The sequence below is a fragment of the Capra hircus genome, chromosome 4 (genome assembly GCF_001704415.2).
Source record: "Capra hircus breed San Clemente chromosome 4, ASM170441v1, whole genome shotgun sequence".
In the NCBI taxonomy this organism is placed as follows: Eukaryota; Metazoa; Chordata; class Mammalia; order Artiodactyla; family Bovidae; genus Capra; species Capra hircus.
Window position 1 is genome coordinate 48,196,249 of NC_030811.1, and position 16,593 is coordinate 48,212,841.

The following is a 16,593-nucleotide window of genomic DNA, read 5'->3' on the forward strand; positions in this document are numbered from 1 at the left end:
TATTCACATAAGGAAGTATATTTAGCCAACAAGGTGAAACCACGTTTGTAGAGATTTCAGAATGAAGAAGAAATGATGATTGGAAAAACTAGATATTAATAGAAAAAATAAGTGAAGAAAAATACGTTGGTATAGCTGATTAATATCTTCTTTTTTCTTATCTTTCTTAGGGCAGAACCTTTTTGGGGAGCTTGATTTTTGAAAAGGAAATTAAAATGAGAATTAAAGCTACCTATCAAGATGGAACAGTAATTGCGCAGGCTGAGTATGGCAGTGTAGATATTGGGGAAGAGGTGGCTAAGAAAGGATTTGCAGAAAAATGCAGACTCACTTCCAGCACTAATGTCTGTGAGGAAAAAAAATCAGATCCTGGTCAGCTTGTTCTCAGGAACCTCAAAAGCCCCATTCCTTTGTGGGGGCATAGATCAAGCCAATCAACCTTCACCCGGCCAAAGGGGCGCTTAAGTGGGAGAATGTCTCTTGACTTGAAGAATGAAAATGATGCAGGAAATAATGTGACTTTTCCAAAGTAAGATTGTAGTGGGATTTTTAGTCTTACCTAATTTTTGATTTATGTTAGAAGCTCTTGTCATAATAGTCAAGGCTTATGTTTTTAGAGTCCTCAGCTATGTCAGTGATTTTGAGGGATGATACTGATTATTTCTGTTTTTCTCAAACAGGTATTCCTTTCTAACACACTGAAAAAATAAATTCCTCTTTAACAGAGATATTTTAATTAAAAGTCATTTTGAAAGAAAAATCATTCCTGAATTGTTTGAAGTTCACATACCAACTCTTCTTTCCAAGTCTTTTGAATACATTTATCATAAAAATCTACCCCTAAATCTAAATTATTCAGTCAAGAGACAGAATTTCAGATAAACTTTGAAGTTTTTCCTATGGCTCTGAGAATATTTTAATGAGTTTTAGGGAGTTGCCTTTTCTCTTTAACAAAAGAGAGGCTCTTTTTTCTTCCTGTGAAAATTTACTGTGATGGAATTTGATTATAACAAAAATGTTCACTTTTTAGATAATTTTTAGTTACAAACTTGAAGCAGAAAGCCAGATTTGATTTTTAAAAGTACAAAACTATCCTTTTACTTCTGTATCATGATCTAGCCCATGATACTGTGTCATGGGTAATAAAGCTTTTTGTTGGGATCTTATCAGTGCTTTAGGAACTAAATGGTCAAATGGAGTGGGAGTAATGAGGAGAGACTGGGAGAAACTGATACAGGAATGCTTTTTACTGTCTTTGCTGGAGTGATACCAAAAAGTTGGAATATGAAATATCTGAGATTAGGAGGCATTGCTTTTGAAGTATGACTTCAGTTATAAAATCTAGTTTGCATTAAAATGCTTTCTAATGGACATAAGTTTGAGTGTACTCTGGGAGATGGTGATGGACAGGGAGGCCTGGCGTACTGCGATTCATGGGGTCGCAAAGAGTTGGACACGACTGAGTTGACTGAACTGAACTGAATGTTGAAACTAGGTAAAGATTAGTTTCCAAAATTAACTTTATATAAATACACACACATATATATATTTATTATGGTATAAAAAGCCAAATTTTAAGTTTTGATCTCTGTCACACTTAAAACAATTTGGTTTTTAAAATGAGTGAATTTGTTTTTAATAGGGAAAATTTGGCTGTTGGTGACTTTAATTTAGGGTCTAATGTCAGCCTGGCAAAAATTAAGCAGGACCAGAAACTGATTGAAGAAAATGAAAAACTTAAAACAGAGAAGGAGGTTCTTCTTGAAAGGTGCAAAGCATTAGAACTGAAAGTAGAACAGACTGCCCAGGAGCTGCAGGTATGGAATGTTTCAGTGGCTTAAGATAAAGAATGATCAACTGGGAAATCGTGTTCATTTACTCTTATTTTTTTTAAAAAGGTTTATTCATTATTTATTTTTGACCTCATTGGGATCTTCACTGCTGTGCTCAGGCTTTCTGTAGTTGCGAGGAGTGGGGCTACTCTCTAGCTGACTACGCGCAGGCTTCTCATTGCAGTGACTTCTTTCGTTTCTGAGCATGGGCTCTAGGTGCACAGGCTTCAGTAATTGTGGTGCATGGTTTTAGTTGCTCTTAGGCATGTGGGATCTTCATGGCCCAGGGATCCAACCCCTGTGCCTTGCATTGGCGGGTGGATTCTTAACCATCTGGCCACCGGGGAAGGTCTGATTCTTATTTGTCTTTATACTTTTCTGTCTCCTTTTCTTACCATCCCTTCTTCTCCCTACTCTTTATTCTCTCTTTCTTCACACTTATTTATAGATGAAATTTTTTCTTATGCTACAAACTAATGATCTTTGAATTTCATTGGATGTTTGAAAGATTAATAATTTCTCATTTATATTTCCTTTTATGTTCTTTAAATTTTTTTTAACTCTGGAAATTTTCAAACATTTTAAAAAGAGAATTGAATAATTAGTACTATGTATCCATCACCCAGTTTTTACAATTATTAAATAGATAGTCTTTTTAAAAATCTATGCCTCCAAGTAATTTCAAAACAAATCCCATTCATAATAGTTTAATGTATATGCTTTAAAGTATTGTGTATCTCTAACAGAAAAGAAATTCAAAAGAGACATAACCATGATACAATTACATTTAAAAATTAGTAATGATCCTTTCACTAAGTTCACTAACTTATGTTCACACTAAGTGAAAGTCACTCAGTCGTGTCCGATTCTTTGTGACCCCACAGACTATACAGTTCATGGAATTCTCCAAACCAGAATACTAGAGTAGGTAGCCTTTTCCTTCTCTAGGGAATCGTCCCAATCCAGGGACTGAACCCAAGTCTCCCGCATTGCAGGAGGATTCTTTGCCAGCTGAGCCACCAGGGAATCCCATAATATCATTTAATATCCAGTGTTCAGATTTCCCATATTGTTCCATGAATGTCATTTATGTTTGGTTTCTTCTAGTCAGATTTCCAGTTAGGCCTATACATTCCATTTTGCTTGATAAATCTCTTAAAGTGCTTCATCTGCATCCTATTGTTGTTTAACAGGCTGCTATATCTCCATGTATTTCCTTTTATGATAGTTAAATATCAAGGTTTGCTCAAGTCTTCAAATGTATAACTTTTTCTAATACCAAATATGTTACCCCAACGCGAGTTGCTATTTCTCTAACATCAACTGAATGGCCACAGTTCATTTTTGACACTAAATGCCAAGAGTTATCTCAGACTCCACAAGGATTAAGTCCCTCAAGACTTAGCTCAATTCAGGCACCAGCCACAAATCAGGTCCCAGGCTACCCACACTTTTTTCTATCAGTTTAGGACTTCCTATGACCCACTCCCACACCTTGCTCTCAATTCAGTAATTCAGTAACAACTGTCAGGACTGATGAAAGTGCTGTATTTATGGTGACAGTTTTATTATAAAGGATACAATTCAGGAACAGGCAAATATAAAAAGAAGAGACGCAAAGGGGTAGTTATGATGTGAGTGGAGATGGGGATCGTTTGGAGGATTCTCTGGACCTGTCACTCTTCCAGCACATGGATTTGTTCACCAGTCTGGAAGCTTCCCCCAGACCTCATCATTCTGAGTTTTTTAAAATCAAGGTTTCATTACTTGGGCCTGGTTAAGTCATTGACCATTGGTAGTTGAACTCAATCTCCAACCCTTAAATTCATATGTGGCATTCTTCAAGGAACACTGCCTCATAAATCCTTTAAAATTGTAGTTAAAAGTTATTTAAATAACAGTAGAAATACAGTTTCCTATGTGGGTCTATGTGTGACTAAGATATGTTTCTTCTTTGCTTCAGCAAGAGAAAGCAACTACCGTGGATTTGACTAAACGTTTGGAAAGTGCTCTGAAGACTTGTATAGGTACCAGAATGAAAAATCTGGCAGCTAAGGTTGAAATATTGAAAGGAATTAGGTAGGTAAAAGTGAATTTTTGAGGAGAATGCTTTAAAACAATGCTGATTAGTTGTGTTTTAATTTATTTCATTTTTACTTTTTCTTTTTTAAAATTAATTAACTTTTTTAGTGGGGACCCTTGATGGTTTTATTCCTGGTTTTCTCTGTCTCTCTTTCTCTCCATGTGTATATATATATATGTATATATACACATATATATAGTTGTTCAGTTATTGCATTGGTTTCTACCAAACATCAACATGAATCAGCCATGGGTTTACCCATGTCCCCTCCCACTTCATATTTACTTTGAAACTTATTCTTTATATTTTCATTATTTTAAAGAGGGAAACTAAAGACAGTTACACCTGAGATAAATTTTATACTGTTTTTATAGTGTTCTATTGTCACCGTGTAGGATGATAGTGTCTAAAGTTATATATGAGAATGGAATTAAATTGAAACAGTAATCAGAAATCTTCCAGCAAACAAAAGCCCAGGTCCAGACGGCTTCACAGCTGAATTCTACCAAAAATTTCGAGAAGAGTTAACACCTATCCTCCTCAAACTCTTCCAGAAAATTGCAGAGGAAGGTAAACTTCCAAACTCATTCTATGAGGCCACCATCACCCTAATACCAAAACCTGACAAAGATGTCACAAAAAAGGAAAACTACAGGCCAATATCACTGATGAACATAGATGCAAAAATCCTCAACAAAATTCTAGCAATCAGAATCCAGCAACACATTAAAAAGATCATACACCATGACCAAGTGGGCTTTATCCCAGGGATGCAAGGATTCTTCAATATCCGCAAATCAATCAATGTAATTCACCACATTAACAAATTGAAAAATAAAAACCATATGATTATCTCAATAGATGCAGAGAAGGCCTTTGACAAAATTCAACATCCATTTATGATAAAAACTCTCCAGAAAGCAGGAATAGAAGGAACATACCTCAACATAATAAAAGCAATATATGACAAACCCACAGCAAACATTATCCTCAATGGTGAAAAATTGAAAGCATTTCCCCTAAAGTCAGGAACAAGACAAGGGTGTCCACTTTCACTGCTACTATTCAACATAGTTCTGGAAGTTTTGGCCACAGCAATCAGAGCAGAAAAAGAAATAAAAGGAATCCAAATTGGAAAAGAAGAAGTAAAACTCTCACTGTTTGCAGATGACATGATCCTCTACATGGAAAACCCTAAAGACTCCACCAGAAAATTTCTAGAGCTAATCAATGAATATAGTAAAGTTGCAGGATATAAAATCAACACACAGAAATCCCTTGCATTCCTATACACGAATAATGAGAAAGTAGAAAAAGAAATTAAGGAAACAATTCCATTCACCGTTGCAACGAAAAGAATAAAATACTTAGGAATATATCTACCTAAAGAAACTAAAGACCTATATATAGAAAACTATAAAACACTGATGAAAGAAATCAAAGAGGACACTAATAGATGGAGAAATATACCATGTTCATGGATCGGAAGAATCAATATAGTGAAAATGAGTATACTACCCAAAGCAATTTACAAATTTAATGCAATCCCTGTCAAGCTACCAGCCACATTTTTCACAGAACTAGAACAAATAATTTCAAGATTTGTATGGAAATACAAAAAACCTCGAATAGCCAAAGCAATCTTGAGAAAGAAGAATGGAACTGGAGGAATCAACTTGCCTGACTTCAGGCGCTACTACAAAGCCACAGTCATCAAGACAGTATGGTACTGGCACAAAGACAGACATATAGATCAATGGAACAAAATAGAAAGCCCAGAGATAAATCCACACACATATGGACACCTTATCTTTGACAAAGGAGGCAAGAATATACAATGGAGTAAAGACAATCTCTTTAACAAGTGGTGCTGGGAAAACTGGTCAACCACTTGTAAAAGAATGAAACTAGATCACTTTCTAACACCGTACACAGAAATAAACTCAAAATGGATTAAAGATCTAAATGTAAGATCAGAAACTATAAAACTCCTAGAGGAGAACATAGGCAAAACACTCTCAGACATAAATCACAGCAGGATCCTCTATGATCCACCTCCCAGAATTCTGGAAATAAAAGCAAAAATAAACAAATGGGATCTAATTAAAATTAAAAGCTTCTGTACAACAAAGGAAAATATAAGCAAGGTGAAAAGACAGCCTTCTGAATGGGAGAAAATAATAGCAAATGAAACAACTGACAAACAACTAATCTCAAAAATATACAAGCAACTTATGCAGCTCAATTCCAGAAAAATAAACGACCCAATCAAAAAATGGGCCAAAGAACTAAATAGACATTTCTCCAAAGAAGACATACGGATGGCTAACAAACACATGAAAAGATGCTCAACATCACTCATTATTAGAGAAATGCAAATCAAAACCACAATGAGGTACCACTTCACACCAGTCAGAATGGCTGCGATCCAAAAATCTGCAAGCAATAAATGCTGGAGAGGGTGTGGAGAAAAGGGAACCCTCCTACACTGTTAGTGGGAATGCAAACTAGTACAGCAGCCACTATGGAGAACAGTGTGGAGATTCCTTAAAAAATTGCAAATAGAACTACCTTATGACCCAGCAATCCCACTTCTGGGCATACACACCGAGGAAACCAGAATTGAAAGAGACACATGTACCCCAATGTTCATCGCAGCACTGTTTATAATAGCCAGGACATGGAAACAACCTAGATGTCCATCAGCAGATGAATGGATAAGAAAGCTGTGGTACATATACACAATGGAGTATTACTCAGCCGTTAAAAAGAATTCATTTGAATCAGTTCTGATGAGATGGATGAAACTGGAGCCGATTATACAGAGTGAAGTAAGCCAGAAAGAAAAACACCAATACAGTATACTAACACATATATATGGAATTTAGGAAGATGGCAATGACGACCCTGTATGCAAGACAGGAAAAAAGACACAGATGTGTATAACGGACTTTTGGACTCAGAGGGAGAGGGAGAGGGTGGGATGATTTGGGAGAATGGGAATTCTAACATGTATACTGTCATGTAAGAATTGATTCGCCAGTCCATGTCTGACGTAGGGTGCAGCTTGCTTGGGGCTGGTTCATGGGGATGACCCAGAGAGATGTTGTGGGGAGGGAGGTGGGAGGGGGGTTCATGTTTGGGAACGCATGTAAGAATTAAAGATTTTAAAATTTAAAAAAAATAAATTAAAAAAAAAAAAGTCAACACAACTTCTAAGTAATAGTTTGATGGGAAACTACTAGATCCCTTTGTTTTGCTTGGGGTTATTTTCAGTCCTATACAGAAACTATAGATTTCAGTAATCCAGATTATTTAATTATACTCTGTCTAAAGAAAGACAAAAGTAGTCTTTCTAAATCAGAGGAAAAGTGATTTTCATGGAGTCAGAAGAAAAGCAGTTGGTTAGCAAGTCTCACGCAGTTTAATCAGCATGTCCCAGATTCTATATGTGAATTAAGTAGGTATTTTACTTTATAGAAAATTGCTTTATTGTTGGTTAGGGATAATTTTTCACCCTTTTCTGGAGTGTGGAAAAAATGGTTCTCAAAACAATCTAGTTCTCTTTTTGTGCTATGCATAAAACTTAAACCAGTAATTCATTTCTTCATGTACTTGGAAACACTAAGATGTTGCTCTCAATTAATACGGTGTGTTCATTTTTTGTCCATTGGGAATCTATTTTCCAGTATAAATCTGTCAGTCAGCATCTGGTTAATAGGTTTTAAATAGTTTGAGCAATTTGGTCTCTCTAGAGGTTAATCAACTTTTAACGCACAGCCAAAGTGACTACACTGGAAAAGCTGTGAGACAGACTTTAGGCCAAAATAGTTCAATATATTTTGATCTGTACTTGAGGAAATAGTGTGCTATTAGAATGGCGGAAGTCTGGTTGGAAGCTAAAACAAATAAAATGGTGAACCTTGTTGGTTTTCCTAAATTGGCCTCTCTGATTGCTTTGTTGGGTTTTTTGGGGGGATTTTTTTAAGATTATGCAAATGATGGTCTGCTTATTAAGGTACAAGTACTCTGTGCCTTCATCTTGATAAAATTGGCTTAAATATAACATTTTAAAAGAAGTATTTACAAATCTAATTTTATATCATTTTAATTCTGCAGACTTTTGAAGCTTTTTGTATAAAATATTTAATTTTTTCCCAGTGAAATGTATTTTTAGTTAAAGGTTTATATCAAAGTTATCTATGATTTTATATAGTTTTAAAAAACACCTCTTCATAGCCAGTGTTGTAAATAGTAACTTTAGACCATTATTATTTGTGTAATTTTTTTTCTCACACCACCTTAAACATTTCTTGATCTTTTCCTTTTGCTATTTTTTTTTTTTTTGAATAGACGTGTCAGTATCAGTGTTCGTTTTGGAAATGACCTTTCAGATGCTATACAGGTGTTGAATGAAGACTGCTTTACTATCCCAGCTTCTTTGAATGAATTAGAGCTAATTTGGGCAGAATATAATCTGGCTCAGGAGAAGATTCAAACTTGTGAGAATGTGGTGGGTCAAGAATTTTTCTCCATTATGATTTTTATCTGTTGACTATAAGGAGATAATATCTTTCAAAAAAGCAGAAGGACTGCAGATATTGTAATGATACTTTATATGAAATCTTTAACTTTTGGAATATCTTCATATTAGTAGTTTGATTTCTTATGTTGCCTTAGAAGAAGGGTAAGGTAAATGAGTAGTGGTTGTGGAAAAGGGTTAACAAAATCTTTTCCCATTTTGCCTGAGGATTTACCTCTCTCTGTTCCCTTGGTAATTTGATAAATTGAAATTTCAGTCATGTTACTGGCAACATTGTTTAGGTAAATAAAATCCCTGATTGGTAAATTGTATCTAGATTGGGAGGCACTGCAAACTACAAATACTAAACAACTGGGCATACTCCTTGAGGGACCCTGGGAGCTATACCTATAAGAGAGAGTGGTTTTTGAGGGGCATGAGGCTTATAAGCCAGGATGACTCCCACACCTGCTAATGTGGAACTTCTGGTCACAGGAGCATGCTTTATGCTACAGTATAGGACTCTGCCTTACTCCTAAATGCTCTCTAAACCATCTGTTCTTGAAAAGGTAATTCTATGTGGGTGCCTCCATGGTGGCTCAAACGGTAAAGCATCTGCCTGCAATGTGGGAGACCTGGGTTCGATCCCTGGTTAGGGAAGATCCCCTGGAGAAGGAAATGGCAATCCACTCTAGTACCTTGAGTCAGACACAACTGAGTGACCTCACTCTCCTGTCCTGTCCTTTATATGTGGGTAGGAAAGGGATATGAAGAATGGAATATTTCATGTGAATTCTTAATTAGTGTAGGTACAAATATTTTTTCCTGTGGGAATTTTCTTTATTATACTCAGCTGAGTGGAACTCCATGTTTTTCATATAAGATATCTGATAAGATAGTCATAGCTTTCCATAGTACCTATGAGCTTTATACTTGAGTTTGGAGTTGTCCTGTCTTAAGTATTGGTGGTTTCTGCCTCTGAAGATTGTACCCTAAAGGTCTTATTCCCTAGTCATACCTCGTTTGGCCAGTTGGCAGCCTAACTGGCTCTGAATGAGAAAAGTAAATAAGATAACTAAGCCTTTGGAAATGCCAGGAATATTTAATTTGGTTAGGGGATTAGATTTGGGTTACTGTACACATTAGACCTTTACTGGTCACTTCTGATGGTAGACAAAAAAAGGTGACAGAAGTAATAATTTTTGCATCTTTTAGAAACATGTATGTATAGGTACTTTATAAACATGGGCATTTTTGCTCCTCAGGAAAATGAGGCCCACAAGGTTTAAGGAAATTGCTCAAGATTACATACTTCAAGATTATATACTTCTAAATGTTAATCTGGAATTTTAAACCAGATGTCTTGATTACGAAGTGTATTCTATTTCCATACTGCCATCATTAAAATATTTCACAATTATTTTCATGTAGTAAGGTGAAACTTGAAAAAGAACTGCTTTTTAACTTTTGTTTTGTCATTTGAAAATAGTAAAGTGATTCAGGACACGGAGGGGAAAAGGTCTTACAGTGTCTGTCAGATTTGGTATTCTAGTAGGAGAACTGTGATTTTTTAAAACAATTTGTCTCCACTACTGCTGACACTTCAGGACTTACTTTCGGGCTTTATTGCCCTAAAGTTCATTTCACAGATTGAAGAGTAGATTCCTGTAGATTATTAAGGACAGAGGCATAATTGTCCCTCAGATAAAGTTGTCTTTTTATTTCCCTTGTTGCATTTAATTTGCATCTTAAGATTGTTATTTTCATTTATATATTTTGCACAGTTCTTTGATTGCCATGTGTACTTCTTAAAACATTTTTTATTTGTGTATTTATTTTTGGCTGTGCTGGGTCTTCATTGCCACACAGACTTTTCTCCAGTTCTGGCACACGGGGGCTACTCTCTGGTTGTGATGCGTGGGCTTCTTGTTGCGTGGCTTCTCCTGTTGAGGAGCACAGGCTATACGGAGCACCAGGGCTTTAGTAGCTGTGCTTCCTGGGCTGTAGAGGACAGGGTCAGTAGTTGTGGCACATGGGCTTAGCTGCTCCGTGGCATGCTTCCCAGATTGAACCCGTGTCTCCTGCATTGACAGACTGATTCTTGACCACTGAACCTCCAGAAAAGCCCGCCCGTACTTTTGATGAAAGAGAGTCTTTTCTTTTGTCTTCATAATTAGTTATACAGTGGTCTGGTTGAGCTTACACAAAAAAGAGTACTCTAAAATTCCGACATTTAAGTGTATGTACCTCTGTTACAGGTAGTAGAGACACAAATTTAAGACGTGCTGTTCCTCTCTCTACTTCAGGTATAGGACAAATACATAAATAGGTAGTTTTAATATAGTTTATTAAGAACTAGAATAGAGCTAATGCATAGGGTTCTTGGATATCTCTCATATCTGCTTCCAGGCATAGCTTTTTGGGGGAATTGGAGGTTTTATCCTGTTGGAGATTAAGTAAATCTTGAAACATAAATAGATGAAGGAATTGAGCATGGGGTGGGAGTAGGAAGGAGGCAGTATGTAATTAGTCGCAGACACTTGTATAATTTTCTTAACTAAAATTTTATTGTTTCGGAAAAGTAAAGATTAACAGAGCAGAATTGTGGAATTTAAATCTTATTTCTAATTAAGGGAAAGAAACTTTGTCAGTTTGGTGATCTAAGAAGAGAGGGGTTTGTCTTAAATATTATGTTGGAGAATGTAATGTTAAATTTTGCTAATTTTAAGAGATCAGTTTTTTTCATATAGGTCAGTGTGTAAAAACACATGATATATTAATGATGGTTATTCCCTTTTTCCTTCCTTCAGAATGAAGGGAATATTTTGATTGCTGAAAGAAATGAAGTACAACAGAAGCTGTACATGGCAGTAGAAGTTTTTATTCTGGAAGTTGATGAGTTATCTCTTAATAAACGCTTAAAAACATTGCAGGTTGGAATTTTAAAAGATATTAAATATACATTAAAATATGTTTACCATTTGAGAGGTGAAGTTAGCATTTGCCTTAGGACTTCAGACAGTACTGATGGCGGCAGAACTTTTCTTTGATGAATCCTAGTTTCTTTTTAATGATGTTAAAATTTTATATTGATATATTTAGTATGCTTATATATATATATGTATGTATGTATCCTGGAAGCAAGGTAAAATAGTCAGGCACATAAGGCTTGTTAGAGCCGCAGTCATTGGGAAAACTCACAGAGAAAAAAGCAGTAGCAAGCAGGTTAGACATTTTTCTAGCAGAAAATCTAGTAAAGCTTTTATGTCAGAGTTAGGGAGAGGGATCTTGATCCTTGAGTGATAATGGCTCCTAAGATCTTTAGATAGAGTACAGTACCTCATAAGATATTGTGGAACCTTCAGTTCAGTTCAGTTTAGTCACTCAGTCCTGTCCGACACTTTGCGACCCTGTGAATCGCAGCACGCCAGGACTCCCTGTCCATGACCAACTCCCAGAGTTCACTCAGACTTGCGTCCATTGAGTCAGTGATGCCATCCAGCCATCTCATCCTCTGTCGTCCCCTTCTCCTCTGAGTTTCAGCTTTAGCATCATTCCTTCCAAAGAAATCCCAGGGCTGATCTCTTTCAGAATGGACTGGTTGGATCTCCTTGCAGTCCAAGGGACTCTCAAGAGTCTTCTCCAACACCACAGTTCAAACGCATCAATCTTCGGCGCTCAGCCTTCTTCACAGTCCAACTCTCACATCCATACATGACCACAGGAAAAACCATAGCCTTGACTAGACGGACCTTAGTCAGCAAAGTAATGTCTCTGCTTTTGAATATACTATCTAGGTTGCTCGTGACTTTTCTTCCAAGGAGTGTCTTTTAATTTCATGGCTGCAGTCACCATGTGCAGTGACATTGGAGCCCAAAAAAATAAAGTCTGACACTGTTTCCAGTGTTTCCCCATCTATTTCCCATGAAGTGATGGGACCAGATGCCATGATCTTCGTTTTCTGAATGTTGAGCTTTAAGCCAACTTTTCCACTCTCCTCTTTTACTTTCATCAAGAGGCTTTTTAGCTTCTCTTCACTTTCTGCCATAAGGGTGGTGTCATCTGCATATCTGAGGTTACTGATATTTCTCCCGGCAATCTTGATTCCAGCTTGTGTTTCTCCCAGTCCAGTGTTTCTCATGATGTACTCTGCATAGAAGTTAAGTAAGCAGGGTGACAATAAACAGCCTTGACGTACTCCTTTTCCTATTGGAACCAGTCTGTTGTTCCATGTCCAGTTCTAACTGTTGCTTCCTGACCTGCATACAGATTTCTCAAAAGGCAGGTCAGGTGGTCTGGTATTACCATCTCTTTCAGAATTTCCCACAGTTTCTTGTGATCCACGCAGTCAAAGGCTTTGGCATAGTCAATAAAGCAGAAATAGATGTTTTTTCTGGAACTCTCTTGCTTTTTCGATGATCCAGCAGATGTTGGCAATTTGATCTCTGGTTCCTCTGCCTTTTCGAAAACCAGCTTGAACATCAGGAAGTTCATGGTTCACATATTGCTGAAGCCTGGCTTGGAGAACTTTGAGCATTACTGTACTAGCGTATGAGATGAGTGCAATTGTGCAGTAGTATGAGCATTCTTTGGCATTGCCTTTCTTTTGGATTGAAATGAAAACTACCTTTTCCAGTCCTGTGGCCACTGCTGACTTTTCCAAATTTGCTGGCATATTGAGTGTAGCACTTTCACAGCATCATCTTTCAGGATTTGAAACAGCTCAACCTGGAATTCCATCACCTCCACTATCTTTGTTCGTAGTGATGCATTCTAAGGCCCACTTGACTTCACATTCCAGGATGTCTGGCTCTAGATGAGTGATCACACCATAGTGATTATCTGGGTCGTGAAGATCTTTTCTGTACAGTTCTTCTGTGTATTCTTGCCACCTCTTCTTAATATCTTCTGCTTCTGTTAGGTCCATACCATTTCTGTCCTTTATCGAGCCCATCTTTGCATGAAATGTTCCCTTGGTATCTCTCATTTTCTTGAAGAGACCTCTAGTCTTTCCCATTCTGTTCTTTTCCTCTATTACTTTGCATTGATCGCTGAGGAAGGCTTTCTTATCTCTTCTTGCTATTTTTTGGAACTCTGCATTCAGATGCTTATATCTTTCCTTTTCTCCTTTGCTTTTCGCCTCTCTTCTTTTCACAGCTATTTGTAAGGCCTCCCCAGACAGCCATTTTGCTTTTTTGCATTTCTTTTCCATGGGGATGGTCTTGAGCCCTGTCTCCTGTACAATGTCACAAACTTCATTCCATAGTTCATCAGGCACTCTATCTATCAAATCTAGGCCCTTAAATCAATTTTCACTTCCACTGTATAATCATAAGGGATTTGATTTAGGTCATACCTGAATGGTCTAGCGATTTTCCCTGCTTTCTTCAATTTCAGTCTGAATTTGGCAATAAGGAGTTCATGATCTGAGCCACAGTCAGCTCCTGGTCTTATTTTTGTTGACTGTATGGAGCTTCTTCATCTTTGGCTGCAAAGAATATAATCAATCTGATTTCGGTGTTGACCATCTGGTGATGTCCATGTGTAGAGTCTTCTCTTGTGTTGTTGGAAGAGGGTGTTTGCTATGACCAGTGCATTTTCTTGGCAAAACTCTATTAGTCTTTGCCCTGCTTCATTCCATATTCCAAGGCCAAATTTGCCTGTTAGTCCAGGTGTTTCTTGACTTCCTACTTTTGCATTCCAGTCCCCTTAATGAAAAGGACATCTGTTTCGGGTGTTAGTTTTAAAAGGTCTTGCAGGTCTTCATAGAACCGTTCAACTTCAGTTTCTTCAGCATTACTGGTTGGGGCATAGACTTGGATTACTGTGATATTGAATGGTTTGCCTTGGAAACGAACAGAGATTATTCTGTCATTTTTGAGATTGCATCCAAGCACTGCATTTTGGACACTCCTGTTGACCATCATGGCTACTCCATTTCTCCTGAGGGATTCCTGCCCGCAGTAGTCGATACAATGGTCATCTGAATTAAATTCACCCATTCCAGTCCATTTTAGTTTGCTCATTCCTAGAATGTTGACGTTCACTCTTGCCATCTCCTGTTTGACCACTTCCAATTTGCCTTGATTCATGGACCTGACATTCCATGTTCCTATGCAGTATTGCTCTTTACAGCATCAGACCTTGCTTCTGTCACCAGTCACATCCACAGCTGAGTATTGTTTTTGCTTTGTCTCCATCCCTTCATTCTTTCTGGAGTTATTTCTCTACTGACCTCCAGTAGCCTATTGGGCACCTACTGACCTAGGGAGTGCCTCTTTCAGTATCCTACCATTTTGCCTTTTCATACTGTTCATGGGGTTCTCAAGGCAAGAATACTGAAGTGGTTTGCCATTCCCTTCTCCAGTGGACCACATTCTGTCAGACCTCTACACGATAACCTCCCCGTCTTGGGTTGCCCCGTGGGCATGGCTTAGTTTCATTGAGTTAGACAAGGCTGTGATCCTAGTGTGATTGGATTTACTAGTTTTCTGTGAGTATGGTTTCAGTGTGTCTGCCCTCTGATGCCCTCTTGCAACACCTACCATTTTACTTCGGTTTCTCTTACCTTGGGCGTGGGGTATCTCTTCACGGCTACTCTAGCAAAGCACAGCGGCTGCTGCTTATCTTCAGTCAAATCCTACCATTTCAGAAATGACTAATTTAGAATGAATGGGCACGACAGTGTTCATTCCACCTATTAGCATAGTATTTCTTTCTGCTTATTGGGATCTTTTGTATCTTTTAGTGCTGTTTAAAATTTTTCTCTTAAGTCCTCATGCATTTTTCTCGATTTAACTCCAAGATGTTTGCATTTTTGGTTCCTCTGTGAATGCTGTCTTACTTTCACTGCCCTTGTTCTTTTGATGGTATAGAGGCATGCTGATGATTTTTATATACTGATGTTTTTCTGGCAACTCTGCTGAACTCTTTTTTACTCTTTGTCAGTTGATATTCTGGACTTTCTATGTGATTTTATCATTTGAACAGAATAACCCTCTTCTACTCCTACATTTTATGTATCTTTGAATTTTTACTGCTTTTGACAATATCTTTAATACCAAGCTGAATACTAGCTATCTTGTTTTGGACTGTAGGTAGGGGGTTAAGCTTGCTGGAAAATTGGATAAAAGGTTATTAAGGGACATCCGAGCACTTGTGTCTTTCTGTATACCTGGTTGAAGATGTTGTTGTTCAGTCACTCAGTCATGTCTGACTCTGTGACCTCATGGACTGCAGCACGCCAGGCTTCCCTTTCCTTCACTGTCTCCTGGAGTTTGCTCAAACTCATGTCCATTAGGTCAGTGATGCCATCCAGCCATCTCATCCTCTGTCATCCCCTTCTCCTGCCTTCAGTCTTTCCTAGCATCAGGGTCTTTTCCAATGAGTTGTCTCTTTGCATCAGGTGGCCAAAGTATTGGAGCTTCAGCTTTAACATCAGTCCTTCCAATGAATATTCAGGACCCATTTCTTTTAGGATTGACTGCTTTGCTTTCCTTGCTGTCCAAGGGAGACTCAATTTCAAGATTGAGTCTTCTTCAGCACCACAGCACCACAGTTCGAAGGCATCAGTTCTTCAGTGCTCATCCTTTTTTATTGTCCAGCTCTTATATCTGTACATTACTACTGAAAAAACCATAGTTTTGACTATATGGACCTGACCTTTGTTGTCAAAGTAATGTCTCTGCTATTTAATATGCTGTCTAGGTTTTTCATAGCTTTTCTTCCAAGGAGCAAGCGTCTTTTAATTTCATGACTACAGTCATCGTCTGTAGTGATTTTGGAGCCCAGGAAAATAAAGTTTGTCACTGTTTCCATTGTATCTCTGTCTGTTTGCCATGCATGAAGTGATGGGACTGGAAGCCATGATCTTAGTTTTTTGAAATTTGAGTTTTAAGCTAGCTTTTTTACTTCTTTCTTTCACCTTCATCAAGAGTCTCTTTAATTCTTCTTTGCTTTCTGCCCTGAGGATGGTATCATCTGCATATCTGAGGTTACTGGTATTTCTCCCGGCAGTCTTGATTCCAGTTTGTGCTTCATCCAGCCCAGCATTTCTCATGGTGTACTCTGCATATAAATTAAATAAGCAGAGTGCCAATATACAGCCTTGATGTACTCCTTTCCCAATTTGGAACAGTTCCATATCCTGTTCTATT

At 37.6% G+C, this 16,593-nt stretch overlaps 1 protein-coding gene across 2 annotated transcripts in view; it reads left to right on the forward strand.

Annotated features, from left to right (window-relative positions):
* Positions 1-16,593, forward strand: part of STK31 (serine/threonine kinase 31) — an 84,996-nt gene that overhangs the window by 16,335 nt on the left and 52,068 nt on the right. For both annotated transcript variants that reach the window (XM_005679294.1, XM_005679295.1), the window contains 5 exons: positions 171-529; positions 1,643-1,817; positions 3,796-3,911; positions 8,269-8,428; positions 11,248-11,370. In XM_005679294.1, coding sequence (XP_005679351.1) covers positions 171-529; positions 1,643-1,817; positions 3,796-3,911; positions 8,269-8,428; positions 11,248-11,370 — 933 coding nt within the window. The remainder of the gene's footprint in view (positions 1-170; positions 530-1,642; positions 1,818-3,795; positions 3,912-8,268; positions 8,429-11,247; positions 11,371-16,593) is intronic.